The sequence below is a fragment of the Sapajus apella genome, unplaced genomic scaffold (assembly GCF_009761245.1).
Source record: "Sapajus apella isolate SASKATOON/1434 unplaced genomic scaffold, GSC_monkey_1.0 scaffold2, whole genome shotgun sequence".
Classification (NCBI taxonomy): Eukaryota; Metazoa; Chordata; class Mammalia; order Primates; family Cebidae; genus Sapajus; species Sapajus apella.
This window is the reverse complement of record NW_022436942.1, coordinates 14,207,507-14,230,537: the sequence shown is the minus strand read 5'-3', so window position 1 is coordinate 14,230,537 and position 23,031 is coordinate 14,207,507. Positions and strand designations below refer to the sequence as shown.

Below are 23,031 nucleotides of genomic sequence, written 5' to 3'. Positions count from 1 at the left end.
CCATTATGCTGTGAAAACTGCATATCCACATGGAAAACAATGAGGTTGGACCCTTACCTTATGCCATGTACAAAAAATAATTCAAAATGGATTCATGAACTAAATATAAGACCTAAAACTAAAAAATTTCTAAAAGAAAATGGGAAAATGTTTATGACATTGGATTTCACAGTGATTTCTTGACTACGATACTAAAAGCATAGGCAACAAAAGCAACAATAGACAAATGGAACTACATCAGACTTAAAAACTTCCACACCTCAAAGAAAGCAGTCAACAGAATTGTATTAGTTTTCACACTGCTGATAAAGACATATCCGAGACTGGGCAATTCACAAAAGAAAGAGGTTTTTTGGACTTACAGTTCCATGTGGTTGAGGAGGCCTCACAATCATGGCAGAAGGTGAAAGGCACATCTCACATGGTGGCAGACAAGAAGAGAGTTTATGCAGGGAAATCCCAACCGCCCCCGCTTTTTTTTTTTTGAGACAGAGTCTTGCTCTGTCGCTCAGGCTGTAGTGCAGTGGCACAATCTTGGCTCACTGCAACCTCTGCCTCCTGGGTTCAAGCGATTCTCTTACCTCCTGAGTAGGTGGGACTACTGGCACGTACTACCACGCCTGGCTAATTTTTTGTATTTTTAGTAGAGCCGAGTTTTCACCTTGTTAGCCAGGATGGTCTCAATTTCCTGACCTCATGATCTGCCCGCCTTGGCCTCCCAAAGTTTTGGGATTACAGGCGTGAACCACCACACCTGACCGAAACTCCCCTTTTAAAACCGTCAGATCTCATAAGACTTTTCACTCTCATGAGAACAGCATGGGAAATATCTGCCTCCCTTGATTCATTACCTCCCACCAGGTCCTTCCCACAACATATGGGAATTCAAGATGAGATTTGGGTGGGTACACAGCCAAATCATATCATTCCACCCCTGGCCTCCCAAGTCTCATGTCCTCATATTTCAAAACCAATCATGCCTTCTCAGCAGTCCTCAAAGTCTTAAATTATTTCAGCATTAACTCAAAAGGGCACAGTCCAGAGGGTCCCATCTGAGAGAAGGCAAGTCTCTTCTGTCTATGAGCCTGTAAAATCAAAAGCAAGTTAGTTACGTCCTATATGCAGTGGAGGTAAAACCATTGGGTAAATACAGCCATTCCAAGTGGGAGAAAGTGGCCAAAACAAAGGGGCTGCAGGCCCCGTGTAAGTCCAAGATCCAGCAGGGCATTCAAATCTTAATGCTCCAAAATAATCTCCTTCGTCTCCATGTCCTACATCCAAATCATGTTGATGCAAGAGGTTGGTTCCCATGGTCATGGGCAGCTCCACCCCTGTGGCTTTGCAGGATACAACCTCACTTCTGGCTTCTTTCATGGCCTGCTGTTGAGTGTCTGTGACTCCTCCAGGCACATGGTGCAAGCTGTTGGTGAATCTGTCATTCTGGGGTCTGGATGGTGGGCCTCTTCCCACAGTTCCACTAGGTGGTGCTCCAGTAGGGACTCTGTGTGAGAGCTCTCACCCCACATTTCCCTTCTGCATTTCCCTAGCAGAGGTTCTCCGTGAGGGTCCTGTCCCTACAGCAAACTTTTGCCTGGGCATACAGGTGTTTCCATACATATGCTTTCATTTTTTTTTTTTTTTTTTGCAAGAGGAAGTGGTCATTTAATAAATAGCCATGTGGGAGAGAGGGTGCTACCGTTCAGAACACTCTGGCAGGTAACATAACGTTCCAGAGCAGAAAGGTGCTGGGGATGCCCTGGCTGTCTGCCATCTCTGGCAGCACACCACCGTTCCAATCACTCAGCCCTTTGTGTCCCTGTTGGTCCCTGAAATCACCTCAGCTGGTGATACTGGGGGTGGGTGGTGGGAGGGGAATGCTGGGAGGGAGTGACACTTGGGGATCCAAGACAGAGAGACCAGGACCTAAAATAAATAAATCCCTCAAGGAGGCTGAGGGATGAGAATCACTTGAACCCAGGAGGTGGAGGTTGCAGTGAGCCAGGATTGAGCCGGTGTACTGCAGCCTGGGTGACAGGGTGAAATTCTGTCTCAAAAAAAGAGGCTAGCATATCTCTTTTCTGCCCTTGACTTAAACCGGTTTTGGAAAGGAATGAATGAGGCTAAATTGTCTTGTCCAAACTAATTTTCTACTTCTTCACAGACAAAAGATCTTATCACTAACAAATCCATTAGCTCCAAGGTTGTTAATCCCGACAAGCTCCTGAAAAAATGGACTTCTGCATGAATGTACTACCAGATTTTCTTCATTGTCCCCCAAGCCAGCACTTATGTACAGCATTCTTTATTAGACTCTATGTGTTATTGAGATTAGAATGTCTGCTTAGTAACTTTGATTCATCTTAAGCCATCAGATATCTCTTGACATCTAGATGATAATCTAGTACCAAAACTAGTTCAAAAACATTCATTACCCTTCATGTTGGTATAGTGAAGTTCATGAAGTATCTGGGTCACAAAAGTGAGATTTACACCGTAAATGCTAATCGGAAAACCTGTTTGCTTCTGAGTGCAGCCTCTTGGGGGAAAGACTTAACAGATTGACTGGAGGTTTTGTCCATTGAGGCCCCAGTGCTCTCAACACTAGTTCTCTGCTCAAACTTTCATACTTGACAAGAAGAAACAAAAGGAGAACAAGGTTCCAGACTTCAGGAAAGAGGCTCAAATCACAACATTTTAGTGACTGCAGCATAATTTGATAAATGATTGGTTTGTATTATAATCATTGTGTCATAGAGAAAAAAATGACATACTTTTCAAGGCAAGTTTTATGAAAGTATTATTCCTTTGGCTGGGATATACTTGATGCTTCTGAGATCCTTTATATTCTTGCCTCAAAGCTTAGCTGATGAACCTTATATGCCACTTACACTCTAAAGCTGATGTTGCATTTGATGAAGGACTTACTAATATTAAAACCCTCCAATAGAAAGAGCTGTTGTCCAATGAATCACTAGCATGGTTTTCTTTTTCAGTTCTTTCTCTAAAGAGGGGTCACTTTGTTTAGGAAAAAATAAAGCTCTCTTCATTTGCATGACACTTTATCATGTTTAGGGGGTGTTTTTTCTTACATTTTTCTCATTTGATTTCCCAGGAAGATGTAGATATTTTCACCCTTTATTTATAAAAAAGGCAACCACGCTTGTCCTCATCTGCAAGATTGCTGGATAAAGAAGCTGAGCCACCTGAGTTCTGATCTGGTTCTTTTAAACTAAGCTTTACTTGTTTAGGGCAATGCTAAACCTCTGCATATACTTCCCAATCATTAGTAGTCTAAGTGATAATATTTTTATTTATTCCTCCTGTGTCATTATGATTATGTCCTGCTTTTAAGCATCCAGTTAAAGATACTGAAAGACATCAGAAAATACTAAGACTTTGCGCTAAAAACCTGAGGGCTACTATATTTCCCTAAATTTCTTGTCCCACATTATGGTTCACTCATTTTGAGATACCCCAGCTAAAACATCCAGTAACTTGCTGCACCTGTTAGCAAGAATCAATTTGGCCTAGTAATCACTATGTCAGCTTAATTTTTACCTCCCAGAGGTCTTGCTGTGTCATCAATTAGTAAGTAACAAAAACAGTCCATTTACCTTTGAATAAACTGGTTAGCTTTTGTTTGTTCATTCATTCAGCTATCAGACATACAATGAATAATGCTTTGAGTGTGCCTTGAACATTATTTATTTTTAAAGAGCCTGCTGAGAAAATGTTCTATATTAACAACAACAGTAATGATAATTAATCAGCAGTACAGGCCTTGTTCTAAGAGTTACATCTATCAACTGCTGTAGGTTCCTCATTTTTCTACTACAAAATTTATGCTAAGCACCCTTTGGCTTGCCTCTTTGTTTCCTTAGCAGCAAAAGAAAGTATGGAAAAACTGCTCTGAAGAGTAGAACATGCATCCTGTCAACAGTTTATGTGGTACATGCTATCTGGCAGTTTTTAGAAATGGAGATAGCATGATGATATTCTCTGCTTTCAAAAGAGCAAGGTTAAAGGATTAACCGTGTTAGCATATTACTAGTATTTTCAGGAATATATTTAGAGAAATACCGTGATTATTTTTACTGTTAACATTTCTATATACAACTACTTTTCCTTTCTCTGTTTCTCCACTCCTCATTAAGAGTTTGATTTCTAATCTAAAAGATTTTATTGGTTTGTCCATAGCATTAAGTTAAGAACAAGAACACAGTCTATAATTCTTGTATTTGATTCAAAGAAATAATATTAAAAAATCATATATTTCTAGGTAACTGAATGTGAGATATTTCTGTCACTTCTGGTGAAATTTCTGGATGCAGATAAACCACAGTGGCTACGAGCTGTTGCAGTGGAATCAATACACAGATTTTGTGTGCAGCCCCAACTACTAAGGTAAAACCTCTGCAATAGTTTGTTAGATAGAAAGGTGAATGTTTATTGACTTGTAAACTAGCCTATAATAGGTTAATAAACTAGTGGGAACACTTTTGGTATTTATTCCCAGTATTAGTGATTTCTAAACAAAGAAAATAGGATCAATGAGGAGAATAGGATCTATAAGGAGGGGTGGGGGTATAGATGTGGAAAAGAACTGTGAGGTAGACACATGTGGTGAGTGATAGACTTCAGTCTGAATTTACCAATTTAGTATAGCCAAAATAATTTATAGAATCATGACCTCAATCTGAACCTTTGTCCTAAATTAGTAAAATCACTCAAGTGTAATGAAGAGTTTTTGAGTATAGCATGGTAACTTATAGTAATGTCACTTGTTATGAAAAGGTTTAAAATTTTTAATACCCTCCAATGTTTTTCTAAGAAACATTTTAAATTATTTTACAGATCATTTTGTCAGTCCTATGATATGAAACAGCATTCTACCAAGGTTTTTCGTGATATTGTAAATGCACTGGGATCTTTTATACAGTCCTTGTTTCTTGTCCCCGCTACTGGAAATCCTGCTACAAGCAACCAAGCTGGTAAAAACATATTCATAATTCTGTTTCATATATTCTGCCATAAGTTACAGTATTGACTGTTCTGAGAGGATGTTATATAGAAATCCTGTGATAGAGAAATTTGGGTTACCTAAATATGTTGATAGTAAATAATTACACTTAAAGAATAATCTGATCTCACTGAAGCAGTTGTGTTTCTTTCTTTCCAGAATAGGTTTTCTTCTCTGACATACTTTCAGTTTATCTGCTTACATAAGAACAAAAGTTTAGATGCTAATCTTCATTTTTAAAAGAATCTTTATTTTATGACTCCCTTTAAGAGTCTAAATGGTTACCACCTTAGAAGCCTTAGCCTCTCTCTAAAGGGGTTAACATGGTTGAAGTTTGTTTGGGAATTTGTATGGTTTGTTGTTTCCTTTTACCTTCTTTTCTTCCACTTTTTACTGAATGATGGTTTTTTATACTTTATTCCCACTTCTGATAAAAAGTGGTCTAATGAAAGATAGGCTAAACATTTATCAGCATTTTTACTTCCTCTGGTAGCTTTTATTTTAAAAAGGGAAATGGTATTTTAGGGAAATAGAAAGACTCTCTAATGGACAAAATAGTACTGATTTCATTTATTTCTGTGTACCCATTCTGATAGTATAGACTTTTTTTTTTTGAAGATTGGCCAGGTGTTTGAATATTACTGATTTGTAGTCAAGTAGTAAATTAGTATCTTTCCTTTTTTTCCCCTTCTTCTCTAACAGGAAACAATAATTTAGGTGGCTCAGTCTCAGCACCAGCTAACTCAGGAATGGTGGGGATTGGTGGAGGTGTTACTTTGCTACCAGCATTTGAATATAGGGGAACCTGGATACCTATTCTGACAATCACAGTTCAAGGCAGTGCTAAAGCCACCTAGTAAGTAGTAGTAGCATTATTTTATAAGGAATGATGCTGTTGGGGGTGATATTTAACATAAAATGCTTCTCTCTATATAATATTTTAAATTTTAGACTCAGTATTTCTGATGCATTTTAGAACTCATTTTCTTTTGTTGTATTTTGAAAATTGTATCTAGGACTGGATTTTGTTTTCTTTTGTTCTGTTTGTAGACTAAACAGCATTGTAAAACAAAATGTGATTTCTTTTCATATGGACCTATTAGCTCTCCTATACAGCTTTTTGGTTTAAGTATATGAATTAGTTTCATACCACCTGGGCTTAGGTCTTCTCATATTAGCTGAGTTACTTACAAAAAAAAATCTTTTTTTTTTTTTCTTTTTACCTCATTTCTCTCATCTATACCATAGAAGTAGTGATATATCTCATTTTCAGAATTCTATGTGTAAGAAAAGTTATTTTAATTGCTTAGCTAATCATACTAATGCATGGAAATTTTAGTTTTTAATTAATTAAAAGTGCTTAATGGATTCCATATCTTTTATTTTTAAATTGTTTTTCATTAGCCATTTCAATTTAGCAAGTGCATACTCAGTGATGTATTACTGATTTTTTTAAAGTTTTAATGAAATACAGTACTTACAGAAATAAGGCAGTCAATACTACATGTCTTTAACCTTGCTGCAGTTACTGTGAGGCAGTCACAGATATATTTTGAGTAATTGGTGTTTATAATTAAATGTAGTGGCTCATGCCTATAATCCCAGCACTTTGGGAGGCCAAGGCGGCCAGAACACCTCTGATCGGGAGTTGGAGACCAGCCTGACCAACGTGGAGAAACCCTGTCCCTACTAAGAATACAAAAAATCAGTCAGGCGTGGTGGCACATGCCCTTAATCCCAGCTACTCAGAAGGCTGAGACAGGAGAATCACTTGAACCCGGGAGGTGGAGGTTGTGGTGAGCCGAAGTGTACTCCAGCCTGGGCGACAGGAGCAAAACTCCGTCTCAAAAAAAAAAAAAAAAATCCTTAGCCACGTACAGTGACTTATCCTTGTAATCCCAGCACTCTGGGAGGCTGATATGGGCAGATGACTTGAGGTCAGGAGTTCAAGACCAGCCTGGCCAACATGGTAAAATCCCATCTCTACTAAAAATACAAAAATGAGCTGGGCTAGTGTTGTGCATCCCTAATCCTAGCTACTTGGGAGGCTGAGGCATGAGAATCATGCCTTGAACCTGGGAGGCAGAGGTTGCAGTGAGCTGATATCATGCCACTGCACTCCAGCCTGGGTGACAGAGTGAGATTCTGTCTAAAAATAAAATAATGTTTATGACATAAATCAAGACTTAATGTGAAACATACTCAGGAGGCTGAGGCAGGAGAATCACTTTAGCTCAGGAGTTGGAGTACAGCCTGGGTAACCACGAAACCCTATCTCTTAAAAAAAAATAGAAGTGAAACAGAATCTTTGACTAGTTTAAATCATAAATTTCTATGGTATGTCTGTCTACATTGTATCATCCTAGTGATATTTTACCTTGCAGCTTTATTTTGCCTAAAATTATAAAAGTATAGAGTTACAGAAGACTAAAATGTTTTAATTAAAATTCATTGTTATTTTTAGTCATTTATATTAAAACTACTTAGTATTTTACAGACTTTGCCTTGGGACAAAAGGTAATGACTCAGGTACACTAGATAATTACGTTGTAAAAGAATCAGATACCTAGCACGAAAGGAGACATTAATTATCTAGTTCACCTTCCCACCTCATTTTATAACCTGAACAAAAACCAACACAGGATGTTACATATACATTTTCGGTGCCGCAAAGAAAACTCAACACTGGGACAAAGGATCTCTCAGCAAGGAAACCTTTACTTTCTCTGGAAAGGGTACACTCGTCAGCAGTCTTGCCACGAGAGTGCGACAAACCAAGGAAAAGCAGACATATTTATCCCTTACGCATTTGGGGTCATCCTTACTGCTGTGTCTGATCTCCGTTGGTTGGAGCCAGACCTCACAATCTAAAACTGAACCCAATTAGCTAATAACTTAAAACTTTCTTGAATAGGTAAAGGCAATGGAGAACAAAAGTAAAACAGGAAGTCCAAATAAGGAAGGGACAGAAAGTTGCTTGCAAAAGGACTTAGAAAAGTAATAACATAAATATCTTGGTTAAAGTATAGGGACATAGAATGTACTACATGTCTGTGAGCATGTCTAGCACAAATATCTTGGTTAAAGTACAAGGAGGTAGAATGTACCATGTGCCTGTGACCATGTCTGATAGCTACATTGGATAGGGCTTAACAAAGAGTTATCAGCAAAAAGCAAGAAGGCTTTAGTCTTTAAAACAAACTGTTATTTCTAACACTTAGGATTTATTCTTTAACAAGAAAGGAAACTTTGAAGAGGAACTTTTCTGCTTCCTACACAGGAGAAAATTCTTGCCTTCATAGAGCTTACACTTTAGTGAGTGAGATAGTAAATAAATAAAGACACAAGTAAATATATAGTATAACCTTGGGTAGTGATTAATTTGAAGAAAAAGTAAGTTAAGGGGATAGAGAATGACCATTGTGAACATGGGGACAGAAAGGGTCTCCCGGAGGAGATAATACTGAGCAGACACGTAAAGGGAAGGAGTAAAGCTGTGTGCTTGAGGAAGGAAAAAAAAAAATAGAAACAAGCCACAACATAATAACTACTTGACTGGATTGTAGAACTGCTTTTTAAAATTTATTAGTAAAAGCCAACAAACAAATTATTTATGCTGGATTTTAACTGGATCTGCTACTAAATACTGTCATTTTTGAATATGGCAGTTGATTTTACTTGATCTTAATTTTCTCTCATTAAGACAAGATTAGGACTGAATCTCTAAAGGAACATATGCTTAGTTTTTTTATTTTTTATTTTTATTTTTAGTGCGGTACATACTGAAATTGCTTAATTCTGAAATAATAAACAGCCAGAAAATATTGGGTGCTATTTTGTACGTGGGTTAGTATGTTCACATTGGAGCTTAACTGTTAAATTGGCATCTTTTATTCATTCATTGTGAGGTTGAATATAAAATGATTTCACTATTTTCTTTAAAGGCATACTTATACATCTTGGTTGTGCATTCTGTTCTTTTATTGACTGAGTATAATTTGAAAACTTAAGTGATGTATAGATAGAAGTAGTTTTGACATCAATATTGGTGGCATGTTCTTTCATATTTATTACACTTTAGATCCTTTCAAAGTTGGACTCGAGACAGTTTTTGCAATTTGACCTTAAGTTTAAAATGTTTAAACAAATAAATTACACTTTATCTAAAAGTGGAATTTATGCAGTCATTTTAATAAAGTGGCACTGAAACAGTGAGGTAAGAAAGTATGTGTTTTCTTTTAGGTTCATGGTATAAATAAAAAGTATAAATTAAATGTTAACTATTGTAGTGCTTAAAGTCTGTGCCATAGAATTTGAGGATTAGAGTTTCCAATGTTTCGGATTATTTTATGTTTTAGATACATTTTCCTAATAGATCACATATTCATTGAGAACAGGAATTTATCTAACGAGATGCTTAACACTGATTTATGCAGGATGTGGCTCTCTAAGGCTAACTGGCCTGGGAAAGATTAAATCCATAAACTCTATCTCTCCATTTGAGCTTAAGTTTCTTTCTTTTTTTTTTAACTTTTATTTTACATTTGGGGGTACGTGTGAAAGTTTGTTAAATAGGTAAACATGTGTCATGGGTATTTGTTGTATGTGTTATCTCACCACCCAGGTGTTAAGCCCAGTACCCAATAGTTTACCTTTTCTGCTCCTTTCCTTCCTCCTACCCTCCCCCTTCAAGTAGACCCCAGTGTCTGGTGTTTCCTTCTTTGTGTTCATAAGTTCTTATCATTTAGCCCCCACTTATAAGTGAGAACATGTAGCATTTGGTTTTCTGTTCCTGCATTAGTTTGCTAATGGCCTCCAGCTCTAGAGCTTAAATTTCTTGATCGATAATATAAATATATTTCTAATGATTACATAAATTTTTAAAAGCTCAAGAGTTGACACATTGGTGTTAGGCTTTAGTGTCAGACTTGAGTTAAAAAACTGCTGATTAATAACTGTCATCTTAGTCCTCAGTTTTATTATCTCTGTCTCTTAGGGTTTTTGTGAGGAGTTAAATGAGATTATACATATTCAAAAAGTAGAGTCCTAGGCTAAGAGTATTTGCTTGGTGAATGATCACTATATATAGATATTCTTACATTTTTCTAAATTAGCATTTCTTTATTAATTACCTACCTTGATGATTCACAAACTTTAAGAATTTGAGGTAGGAAATTTTCTTAGCTTTTTTATTGTAATCTTTAATAATTTCAATTTTACTTTTGAGATAATTTCATATGCCATGAAATTCACCCTTTTAAGTTGTACAGTTCATAGTTGCACTATGTTGCAAAGTTGTACAACCATTATCACTACTTAATTCCAGAAAATTTTATCACCCCTAAAAGAAACCATATACCCATTCCAATCATTTCCCAAATCCCCCTTCTAGCCCCTTAGCAGCCACTAATCTGCTTTCTGCATCTATTGATTTACCAATTCTGGATATTCCATATAACTGGAATGACACAGTAAATGTCCTTTTGTGTCATGCTTCTTTGACACAACATAATTTTTTTAATTGATATGTAATAAATGTATATTTCCAGGGTATAGGTGATATTTTGATACATTTATATAATGTGTAGTGATCAAATCAGGGTAATTGTCTTATCACCTCAAACATTTTTCTTTATGCTGGGAACATTTGAATTCTTGTGTCCTGGCTATATTAAAATATGCAATAGACTATAGTTAACTGTAGTTACCGTACTGAACTGTTAGATACTAAACTTTATTCCTTCCTGTATAACTGTATTTTTGTACCTATTCGTCAACCTGTCTTCACCCCCAAACCTCCACCCTTCCTGGCCCCTGGGAACTACCCATCTACTTTCTAACTTCATGAGATCCACTTTTTTAGCTCCCACATCAGCATAATGTTTTGAAGGTTCATCTGTGTTACAGCATGTGTTCACATTTTATTCCTTTATATGTCTGAATAATATTCCAGTGTATGGAATGGCTTTTTTCATCAATTGATGCATATTGGGTTATTTTTACTTTTGTTTATTATGAATAATACTGCTGTGAGCATTTGTCTACAAGTTTTTGCATAGACATGTGTTTTCATTTCTGTTGGGTATACAACTAGTAGTGGAATTGCTGGCTTATATGGTCACTCTATGTTTAAATTTTTGAGGAAATGCCAAATTGTTTCCCAAGCAACTGTATCATTTTATGTTCCTGCCAACAATGTGTGAGGGTTCAAATATCTCCACATCCTCAGCAATACTTGTTAATCTTTTTTATTGCCATCATCCAGTGGTTGTGAAATGATACCTTACTGTGCTTTGATTTGCATTCCCTAATGACTGGTGATAAGCATGTTTGTATGCTTCTTGGCCATTTATATGTCATGTTGGGAGAAATGTTTATTCAGATTTGTTGCTCCTTTTTTTTTTTTGAGACAGAGTCTCTGTTGCCCAGGCTGGAGTGCAGTGGCATGATCTCGGCTCACTGCAACCTCCAGCTCCTGGGTTCAAGTGATTCTTCTGCCTCGGCCTCCTGAGTAGCTGGGACTACAGACGTGTGCCACCATACCCAGCTAATTTTTTTCTGCATTTTTAGTAGAGATGGGGTTTCACTGTCTTAACCAGGATGATCTTGATCTCCTGACCTCGTGATTAACCCCCCTCAGCCTCCCAAAGTGCCAGGATTACAAGTGTGAGCCACCGTGCCTGGCCCGTTGCTCCTTTTTAATTGGACTGTCTTTTTCTTATTTAGTTTTCAGAGTTATATATTCTGGAAGCCTGTCTCTTATCAGATATGTGATTTGCAAAAGTTTTCTTTCATTCTGTGCATCTTTTCATTTTCTTGATTGCTGCTTTTTGAAGTACAATTGTTTTTAATTTTGATAAATCTATCTATTTTTTCCTTTGTTGCTTATGCTTTTGGTGTCATATCTAACAAACTTTTGCCTATCTGAGGTCATGAAGATTTTTACCTATGTTTTCTTCTAAGAGTTTTATAGTATTAGCTCTTACATTTAGGTCATTGATTCACTTTGGAGTCAATTTTATATATGGTGTGAGATAGGGGTCCAGCATCACTCTTCTTCATGTGAATATCCAGTTGTTCCAGAATCGTTAGTTCTTTGTCAATTGAATTATTATTTTTTCTGGGAATTATTTTGCCAGATACCAATTTTAAGAGATTTAGAACCATAGTTCACTATCTGCCATGATTTAAAACAGATTTATAGCCCTTCCTTCTGAAAACTCTCTTCTAATTATGGGGCAAAAAGTTGCTCTGCAGTTTGAACTTGACACACTGTTCTCACTTTGTTAGCAGATTGTATTTGAAATGATAGGCGAGCTGGGCATCTCATGGTGTGAAAAGCATCTTACTCTTCATAGGAGTGATTTGATTTGATGGCATGTTATTTTTAAAGTACACGTCAGAGTTTGAGAAGTTTTATAATCTATCTCATTATATTTTGTATGTCAGTCTTTATTTTTCTAATATCTAATATTTAATGAAAACATTGGCATAACTCAGGGGAGAACAAGAAGTAAATTATTAAAATAGTTACGGCAGTGGTTAGGCCTTAATTTTTCTATTCAGGTTATTAAAATACCATGAAGACATCCCTCCCCTAAATGAAACAAACTTGGTAATGTCCCTTTATTTTTGCTATTCTGTTAATTTTAATTTCTATAGTCCATAAATTGTAGACAGTTTTATGTGTTTTTTTTTGCTGTGGCTTCTCATTACTATTCTTTTTCATAATTTCAGCTTAGAAATGTTGGACAAAGTTGAGCCTCCAACTATACCTGAAGGTTATGCTATGTCTGTGGCATTCCATTGTTTGCTAGACCTTGTTCGTGGAATCACAAGTATGATTGAAGGAGAGTTAGGAGAGGTTGAAACAGAATGTCAAACCACCACCGAAGAAGCTTCTTCACCAACACAGTCGTCAGAGCATCAGGATTTACAGTCTGCATCAGACCAAATGGATAAGGAAATTGGTATGAGTCTGTATTTTTATTGGAGCCCAAATTCTATTGGAAATAATTTGGAATTTACAGAGAATTTGCAAAAATTATACTTTCTATAAGTCTTTCACGTTAATTTCTCAAGTGTTAACCACTTTCCCACATTTACCTTACCATTTTCTTGAATTATGTACATGTGACTATACTTTTTTCTGACCTTATTTAGAGAATAAATTGCAGACATGATGCCATATTACTACCCTTTAATGCATCAGTGTGCATTTTCTCAAAATACAGACAGTCTCCTGTGTATCATAGTATAATCACCATCAGAAATTTAACGACAATCCAATATTATCTTCCAGATATCATTCAAATGTTACCAGTTGCCCTAGTGATGTCCTTTCACGTGTTGAATTTAGTTGCCATATCTCAACTTGCAACAGTTTTGTAGTTCTTCCTTGTTTTATGTGACCTTGACTTTTCGTGAGTACAAGTCAGTCAGTTTAAATTTGTGTTGTGTTCCTTCATAATTAAATTCAGTTTATTCATTTTTGACAGGACTGGCACAGAAATGTTGCTGTGCTGTACTTACCGTATCACTGTATTAGGAAGCATGCTACAATATCAATTTGTGTCATTATTGGAGATGCTTGGTTCTATCAGGTGGTTAATACAATGTCAGCATGGTTTCTTCAGTGTACAGTTAATTAAGAACTTTTGGAAAAATACTTTCAAATTGCTGCTACAAAAGAGTGCTTTCCCTTCTGCATTTATTTTTTAAAATTTGTTCACTTATATTAGTATAGATTCATGGATTTCTGTTTTATTCAAAGGATTACAGTCTTTGACTACTATTATTTGGTTTGATGCTCAGATCGTTTGCAGCATGGCCAATGGGACCTCTTTCAAGATGGCCCCTGTGTCCTTTGGACATGTCCCATGCCCTTTTGAAATTCTCTGAGCACTTCCTGACTCTATGATAGAACAAGATGTTCTAGGCTGATCTTGGATGATTCTTGTCCAGCCCAGGTATCAGTCATTTCTCCAGGAAACCCTCGTTCCTTTTAGTGTAGAATAGTATTGAAATGAACACAGGGATACTAGGTGTCCTTTTTGCTACTTGGATAGGAAATACATATCCACATACACACACCTACACACACACAAGCACACATCTCTCTACATTTCTAAAATGTCTATTTCTCTATGTATGTTGAATTACCATGACATCACACTAGCTTCTTCAGTTCCAGTTCAGTACCACAAGGTTTATTTTTAACTTTCTGTAATTCCCCTCTCCAACAGTATGGAACCTGCTCACATTTTGCTCAGTGTATGTACTTATTTGCTTGATTCTCAACATATGTAATCAGTCTTCTGGCTGAGCCACTTTGTTACACTGTACCCTGCCCTTACTCCAGCTGGTTACACAGGTCAAGAAAGTTTGGTTGAAGGGGAAGGGAAAGGAAAGGATATCAGCTGGGCATTGTGGCATGTGCCTATAATGCCAGCTCCTTGGGAGCCTGAAGCAGGAGGATTGCTTGAGCCCAGGAGGTCTAGTCCAGTCTGGGTAACACAACAAGACCATGTCTCTTAAAAAAAAAATGGCCAGGCGCAGTGGCTCACGTGTGTAATCCCAGCATTTTGGGAGGCCAAGGCAAGTGTATCATGAGGTTAGCAGATCAAGACCAGCCTGACCAACATGGTGAAACCACATCTCTACTAAAATACAAAAATTAGCCAGCCTGGTGGTGCATGCCGATAATCCCAACTACTTAGGAGGCCAAGGCAGGAGAATCACTTGAACCCAGGAGGCGGAGGTTGCAGTGAGCTGAGATCACGCCACTGCACTCCAGCCTGGGTGACAGAGCAAGACTTGGCTCCAAAATATACATATAAATAATGTATATATACATACACATACCAGTTAACTTGTGCACAGAAAAATCTTACCGTAGATATTTTAAAACAACTTATTTTTAAGACTTCTTCAAGTCTGAAACTATAGTGTGGCTTCTGAGTTTTCATTCTTTTAAATTTTTAAATACTGAATGTTAGTATTTAAAAATTAAGCTGATGGAATGTTTGACATATTATCCAGGAAAGTTTTAGAATTTGACATATTAATAAATATTGTGCTATCTATAATTATTATTCAATATTGTATTTTTTTTCCTTTAAGTTAGTAGGGCTGTTTGGGAAGAAATGGTGAACGCCTGCTGGTGTGGTCTTCTTGCTGCACTCTCACTCCTTCTGGATGCCAGGTATTAAGTCTTTGTAAGTTTTATATTGCACTGTGTCAGTCAAAAAAACACATTAAAATGATTTACTTAAATTTATCCCTATAATTATTTTCTTTTCTTCCTCTCCTTTTTTTTTTGAGATGAAGTCTCGCTCTTGTCCCCCAGGCTGGAGTGCAATGGCACAATCTTGGCTCACTGCAACCTCCGCCTCCCGGTTGCAAGCAATTCTCTCAGCCTCCCGAGTAGCTGGGATTACAGGTGCCTGCCACCACGCCTGGCTAATTTTTATATTTTTAGTAGAGACGGGGTTTCACCATGTTGGCCAGGCTGGTCTTAATCTCCTGACCTCAGGTGATCTGCCCACCTCGGCTTCCTGAAGTACTGGGATTACAGGCATGAGCCACTGTGTCTGGCCAGAATTATTTTCTAATATTAGTTTTTTATATGTGTGAAACATTATTCTTTTTCTGTCATCTCCCTTCCGCATACTTTCCTTGCCCTGCCCCAAGCCACCAGAATTGTTGTGATGTTTTAATGGAAAATACAATCCTAAAATTACAGAATGCCTTTTTCATTTCAAGACTTAGAACTGTTTTTGCAATGATTATATTTAATTTGTTGCTTTTCTTTAGGATTTAGAAATTTACTTATTTCAAAATGCTTGGTATTTTAAGCTAAGTCTTTATGTTCATAGTCCTTGTCTTCAGTAATAAATAGTGTATTATATATTGTTTTTACCCAGTTCAACTTTTTAGGTTATGTTAATAGATTAAAATTTCTTCTTCAGTATATTGGTAATATTTTGGCAATACTTTTGAATAGATTTTCTTCAAACTTCACTGAATACTTAATTCCATGTCATGCTTTACAGTATAATTAAAAATAAGTTTATCAGATTAAATAAAATACTTTCTTTTCAGCACAGATGAAGCTGCCACTGAGAATATTTTAAAAGCTGAACTGACTATGGCTGCTCTTTGTGGAAGACTGGGCCTTGTGACTTCAAGAGATGCCTTTATAACTGCAATATGCAAAGGTTCCCTGCCTCCTCATTATGCTCTTACTGTATTAAATACTACCACTGCAGCTACACTTTCCAACAAATGTAAGACAGGCTTACTCAAAATTCTCTCTATGTAATGGGACGTTATGGTATAGACAGAAGATTATAGACATTCTGAGTTTAAGTCTGCTTTTTCATGTACTGACTCTGACCTTGGAGAAATTAATGTCCCTGAGCTCTTAAAAAATATGGGATGGGGGTGCGGGGTGGGGTTGGGATATCCAAAAATTCAGAATCTAAAATGCTCCAAAATCCAAAACTTGTTGAGCACCACCATGACAAAGGAAATGCTCATTGAATAAGTATATAATGTGAATAGGTATAAAATGCAAATATAAGTATTTGCAAATATGCAAATAAATGCATACGTATATATAATATACATATTCCAAAATCTGAACAAATCTGAAATCTGAAACAGTTGTGAACCTAAGCATTTTGGATAAGGGATACTCAACTTGTAATACGAATTTTAAACAACAGTTGCTGGGGTAAAATAAGTTAAAAAGTCCTTTGTAAACTATGGGATACTGTTGAAATGGTGATTGTTATTTTTTTAATGGAACTAGTAGAATAATAATGTTTGCAACAACTTAGGTTAAACCAACATTGAAAAATTTATTTTCTTGTTGAATTCTTTGAAAATACTTGTTAGTTACATATAATATAAATTTCAATGTAATATTCAGGATTTATATATATATATTTTTGGAGGGGAATTAAAATTTTTTTTTGTTGTACTTTAAGTTCTGGGGTATATGTGCAGATCTTGCAGGATTGTTACATAGGTATATGCATGCCATGGTGGTTTGCTGCCTCCATCCCCCCTTATATGTTTTTTAATGAGATAGGATATCACTGTATTGCGCAGGCTGATCTTGAACTGGGCTAAAGTGATCCTGTCTTAGCCTCCCAAGTAACTGTATTACAGGCTAATATTCAGTTTTCCAAACTGAAAATGCATTGATTTCTAACTTAAAAAGTATACCAGGGATACATGTTTAAAATACTTAATGTGTTCTAGTTCTGCATTGCTTAGTTATATAATTTTATGTTATATAGAAAATTACTTAATATTTGCTTAACTTGTCTTGGTTTTTGTACCTCCTGAGGTTTTTGTGTGTTTTTTGTTTTTGAGACGGAGTCTGCTCTGTCACCCAGCCTGGAGTGCAATAGCACGATCTTGGCTCACTGCAACTACCGCCTCCTGAATTCGGGCAATTCTTCTGCCTCAGCCTCCAAGTAGCTGAGACTACAGACGTGTATCACCATACCTGGTTAATTTATGTATTTTTAGTAGAGTCAGGGTTTCACCATGTTGGCCAGGCTGGTCTTGAACTCCTGACTTCAGGTGATCTGTCCACCTTGGCCTCCTAAAATGGCCGGGATTACAGATGTCAGCCACTGTGCCCAACCCCTCCCGAGTTTTTAAAATATTTGCATATAGGAGTTAGGTATTACTGATATTTAAACAAGTGTATGGCTAAACTTGGTTTAATCAAAATATAATATTACTTTAAATGCAATATAAAAAATATATTTTAATTATTTAAGCTTTCCTTTGTGTTCTAGCATATTCTGTTCAGGGCCAAAGTGTTATGATGATAAGTCCATCAAGTGAATCTCATCAGCAAGTTGTGGCAGTGGGTCAGCCTTTAGCAGTCCAGCCTCAAGGGACAGTAATGGTAATGTACTTGTTCTTTTCTCGGTTATCAATTAGATGTCAAGGAAACCTGTTATACCTATCTTCGTGTGTGCCAAACTGTATCATTACATTTATTTACTTGCTTTTACCTGGATTGTATATTTAGAAGAAGCTAGTTTATGCAATTGACATTATTGTAACTAATATGATAATACAACTTTTAATCAAATGAATTGTTCCTTATAAAATCATCCAAACCTTTTTCTTAATTTTATATTTAAAAAATCTTTTAATACATTAGCACTACTTTATAAGCTTTTAATTTTTAAGCATACATAATTCTTGAAAATGTATCCTTTTTTGAATACAGCTGACTTCCAAAAATATCCAGTGTATGAGGACTCTACTTAACTTGGCACATTGCCATGGGGCTGTTCTTGGAACATCATGGCAACTTGTCTTGGCAACTCTTCAGGTATGTAATAGTATCTTGGTCAGAGATCAGTGTTGTTTTTATATGTAATTGTTAACAATTAGACTAATCAATGCCTATTGACGTGTTGGACAGGCCTAAGGAATAGATATGAATAAAGAGATAGATATGAAATAGAATAGTTATGAAAAAAGAGAAGTTAGAAAGGGAAGAAGATATGACTCATATTGTAGCAAGTGGTAGAATGGTTCTCATGATGGCCTAAGCTGTGCTGCCTATGTTTAATATTGTTAATTATTTTACACGAATGTTAATTACTGATTTTAGTTATAGGTTTTAGAAACCTACTGATTTTAATTTTGGTTACTAGAAGTTACTACTGATTTTAATTTTAATTGTTAGAATTTTTATACTTTTGTAAACTTCATTTTTATTTTTTAATTTTTATTTTACAGCATCTTGTATGGATTCTGGGATTAAAGCCTAGTAGTGGCGGTGCCTTGAAACCTGGGAGAGCTGTAGAAGGACCCAGTACAGTAAGCTCTAGTCCTTCGTACCCAATTAGTGCATCCCAAAGTGTCATATGTTACATTTAATTTTATTCTTCTTTTAGGTTCTAACAACAGCAGTGATGACGGATTTACCAGTGATTTCCAATATACTTTCAAGATTGTTTGAAAGCTCACAGTAAGAGTCAGTTTTTTTAGTTGACAAAAACATTGTGATGAGTCATATATTTTAGATCGGGATTTCTTATTTCTTCATTTTCTTTTTAGGTATCTTGATGACGTATCACTGCATCATTTAATAAATGCGCTTTGCTCCTTGTCTCTAGAAGCAATGGATATGGCCTACGGAAATAATAAGGTGTGATATTCTACTATTCTGTTTTAAATATGATACATTAGTTATATAAGATGTACATCCATTATGATCTTAGTGTTTTACTAGTAGGACTAACGTTCAGCTTGTATGCTAACCACACTCTGTTGGGTTTTTACCATTTATGGTTATTTGTTGAAGGGAAAGTAAAAAGGACGTGATTTGGCTTGTGATATGTCTAAATATGTCATGACTTTAAGTTGTGTTTATTTCTCTTATATACTCAACATTTAAAAAAATATTTTTATAAAATAATATACAGTTTTATATGTTATATAAAATGTCCTGATAATACTTGTAATTATAATTTATGATTGGGGTAATAATAGATTTAAATTAAAGAATATTTGTCTTAGTTTCCTTTGCCTTCATTGGGATGGAAAGTAAGGAGCTAATAATTTCTTTCTAAAAGTAGTGATTCTCCTTATCTTGAAAATTAAAATTTTTGTTTGTTCATTGATTAAATGAATAAAACAGTACCTTTGAATATTAATATTCAAGAACATTTCTTTCTATACTACTAAAAATATAGCTTTCTATTATACTTGGAAAGCACAGGAACAGTTGAGTTTATTTATATCTTAGAAATAATTATTTAAAAGAAAATGATTTCTACATTTTAATATTAATATAGTTTGACTATTCACAAATAAGTGAAAATAACCAAAAATATTATTAAAAACTGTACTTTAACATCTAACTGTAGCATTCAAAATTATGCTGTCTGCCTAGTTCTTTTTTTTTTTTTTTTCCATTTATTTTATTGCATTTTAGGTTTTGGGGTACATGTGAAGAACATGAAAGATTGTTGCATAGGTACACATGTGGCAGTGTGATTTGCTGCCTTCCTCCCCATCACCTACATCTGGCATCTCTCCCCTTGCTATCTCTACCCAACTCCCCACCCCCGCTGTCCCTCCCCTATTTCCCCCCAACTGACTCCAGTGTGTAGTGCTCCCCTCCCTGTGTCCATGTGTTCTCATTGTTCAACACCTGCCTATGAGCGAGAACATGCGGTGTTTGATCTTCTGCTCTTCTGTCAGTTTGCTGAGAATGATGGTTTCCAGGTTCATCCATGTCCCTACAAAGGACACAAACTCATCATTTTTGATGGCTGCATAATATTCCATGGTGCATATGTGCCACATTTTCCCTGTCCAGTCTATCATCGATGGGCATTTGGGTTGGTTCCAGGTCTTTGCTATTGTAAACAGTGCTGCAATGAACATTCATGTACACATGTCCTTATAGTAGAACGATTTATAATCCTTTGGATATATACCCAGTAATGGGATTGCTGGGTCAAATGGAATTTCTATTTCTAGGTCCTTGAGGAATCGCCACACTGTCTTCCACAATGGTTGAACTAATTGACACTCCCACCAACAGTGTAAAAGTGTTCCTATTTCTCCACATCCTCTCTAGCATCTGTTGTCTCCAGATTTTTTAGTGATCACCATTCTAACTGGCATGAGATGGTATCTCAGTGTTGTTTTGATTTGCATTTCTCTGATGACCAGTGATGATGAGCATTTTTTCAGATGTTTGTTGGCCTTCTGTATGTCTTCTTTTGTAAAGTATCTGTTCATATCCTTTGCCCACTTTTGAATGGGCTTGTTAGTTTTTTTCTTGTAAATCTGTTTTAGTTCTTTGTAAATTCTGGATATCAGCCCTTTGTCAGATGGGTAAACTGCAAAAATTGTTTCCCATTCTGTTGGTTGCCGATTCACTCTAATGATTGTTTCTTTTGCTGTGCAGAAGCTGTGGAGTTTGATTAGGTCCCATTTGTCTATTTTGGCTCTCGTTGTCAATGCTTTTGGTGTTTTGGTCATGAAGTCCTTGCCTACACCTATGTCCTGAATGGTTTTGCCTAGATTTTCTTCTAGGGTTTTTATGGTGTTAGGTCTCATGTTTAAGTCTTTAATCCATCTGGAGTTAATTTTAGTGTAAGGTGTCAGGAAGGGGTCCAGTTTCTGCTTTCTGTACATGGCTAGTCAGTTTTCCCAACACTATTAAACAGGGAATCCTTTCCCCATTGCTTGTTTTTGTCTGGTTTGTCAAAGATCAGATGGTTGTAGATATGTTTTGTTGCCTTTGAGACCTCTGTTCTGTTCCATTGGTCTATATCTCTGTTTTGGTACCAGTACCAGGCTGTTTTGATTACTGTAGCCTTGTAGTATAGTTTGAAGTCCGGTAGTGTGATGCCTCCCGCTTTGTTCTTTTTGCTTAGAATTGACTTGGCTATGTGGGCTCTCTTTTGGTTCCATGTGAAGTTTAAGGTGGTTTTTTCCAGTTCTGTGAAGAAGGTCATTGGTAGCTTGATGGGTATAGCATTGAATCTGTAAATTACTTTGGGCAGTATGGCCATTTTCACGATACTGATTCTTCCTAACCATGAACATGGAATGTTTCTCCATCTGTTTGTGTCCTCTCTTATTTCGTTGAGCAGTGGTTTGTAGTTCTTAAAGAGGTCCTTTACGTTCCTTGTTAGTTGTATTCCTAGGTATTTTATTCTCTTTGTGGCAATTGTGAATGGCAGTTCGTTCTTGATTTGGCTCTCTTAAGTCTGTTATCGGTGTATAGGAATGCATGTGATTTTTGTACATTGATTTTGTATCCTGAGACTTTGCTGAAGTTGCCTGTCAGTTTCAGGAGCTTTTGGGCTGAGACAATGTGGTCTTCTAGATATACAATCATGTCATCTGCAAATAGAGACAATTTGACTTCCTCCTTTCCTATTTGAATACCCTTTATTTCTTTTTCTTGCCTTATTGCTCTGGCTAGAACTTCTAGTACTATATTGAATAGGAGTGGTGAGAGAGGGCTTCCTTGTCTATTGCGTGATTTCAAGGGGAATGCTTCCAGTTTTTGCCTATTCAGTATGATATTGGCTGTTGGTTTGTCATAAATAGCTTTTATTATTTCGAGATACGTTCCGTCAATACCTAGCTTATTGAGGGTTTTTAGCATCAAGGGCTGTTGAATTTTGTCAAAGGCCTTCTCTGCATCAATTGAGATAATCATGTGGTTTTTGTCTTTGGTTCTGTTTATGTGGTGAAGTACGTTTATAGACTTGCATATGTTGAACCATCCTTGCATCCCCAGGATGAAGCCTACTTGATCATGGTGGATAAGCTTTTTGATGTGCTGTTGCAATCAGCTTGCCAGTATTTTATTGAAGATTTTTGCATCTATGTTCATCATGGATATTGGCCTGAAGGTTTCTTTTCTTGTTGAGTCTCTGACAGGTTTTGGAATCAGGATGATGTTGGTCTCATAAAATGATTTGGGAAGAATTCCCTCTTTTTGTATTGTTTGGAATAGTTTCAGAAGGAATGGTACCAGCTCCTCTTCGTATGTCTGGTAGAATTCGGCTGTGAACCCGTCTGGACCTGGGCTTTTCTTGGGTGGTAAGCTCTTAATTGCTGCGTCAACTTCAGACCTTGTTATTGGTCTATTCAGGGTTTCAGCTTTTTCCTGGTTTAGGCTTGGGAGGAGGCACGTGTCCAGGAATTTGTCCATTTCTTCCAGGTTTACTAGTTTATGTGCGTAGAGTTGTTCGTAATAATCTCTGATGATGGTTTGAATTTCTGTGGAATCTGTGGTGATATCCCCTTTATCGTTTTTTATTGCATCAATTTGGTTATTCTCTCTCTTTTTTTTTTTTAATTAATCTGTCTAGTGGTCTGTCTATTTTGTTGATCTTTTCAAAAAACCAGCTCCTGGATTTGTTGATTTTTTGAAGGGTTTTTTGTGTCTCTGTCTCCTTCAGCTCTGCTCTGATCTTAGCTATTTCTTGTCTTCT

General features: G+C 36.4%; 1 protein-coding gene across 6 annotated transcripts in view; it reads left to right on the top strand.

Annotated features, from left to right (window-relative positions):
* Positions 1–23,031, top strand: part of MON2 (MON2 homolog, regulator of endosome-to-Golgi trafficking) — a 134,708-nt gene that overhangs the window by 47,720 nt on the left and 63,957 nt on the right. For all 6 annotated transcript variants that reach the window (XM_032288754.1, XM_032288735.1, XM_032288743.1 and 3 more), the window contains 11 exons: positions 4,280–4,404; positions 4,855–4,991; positions 5,723–5,876; positions 12,758–12,990; positions 15,143–15,224; positions 16,124–16,308; positions 17,839–17,951; positions 18,282–18,386; positions 18,800–18,880; positions 18,958–19,031; positions 19,121–19,211. In XM_032288754.1, coding sequence (XP_032144645.1) covers positions 4,280–4,404; positions 4,855–4,991; positions 5,723–5,876; positions 12,758–12,990; positions 15,143–15,224; positions 16,124–16,308; positions 17,839–17,951; positions 18,282–18,386; positions 18,800–18,880; positions 18,958–19,031; positions 19,121–19,211 — 1,380 coding nt within the window. The remainder of the gene's footprint in view (positions 1–4,279; positions 4,405–4,854; positions 4,992–5,722; positions 5,877–12,757; positions 12,991–15,142; positions 15,225–16,123; positions 16,309–17,838; positions 17,952–18,281; positions 18,387–18,799; positions 18,881–18,957; positions 19,032–19,120; positions 19,212–23,031) is intronic.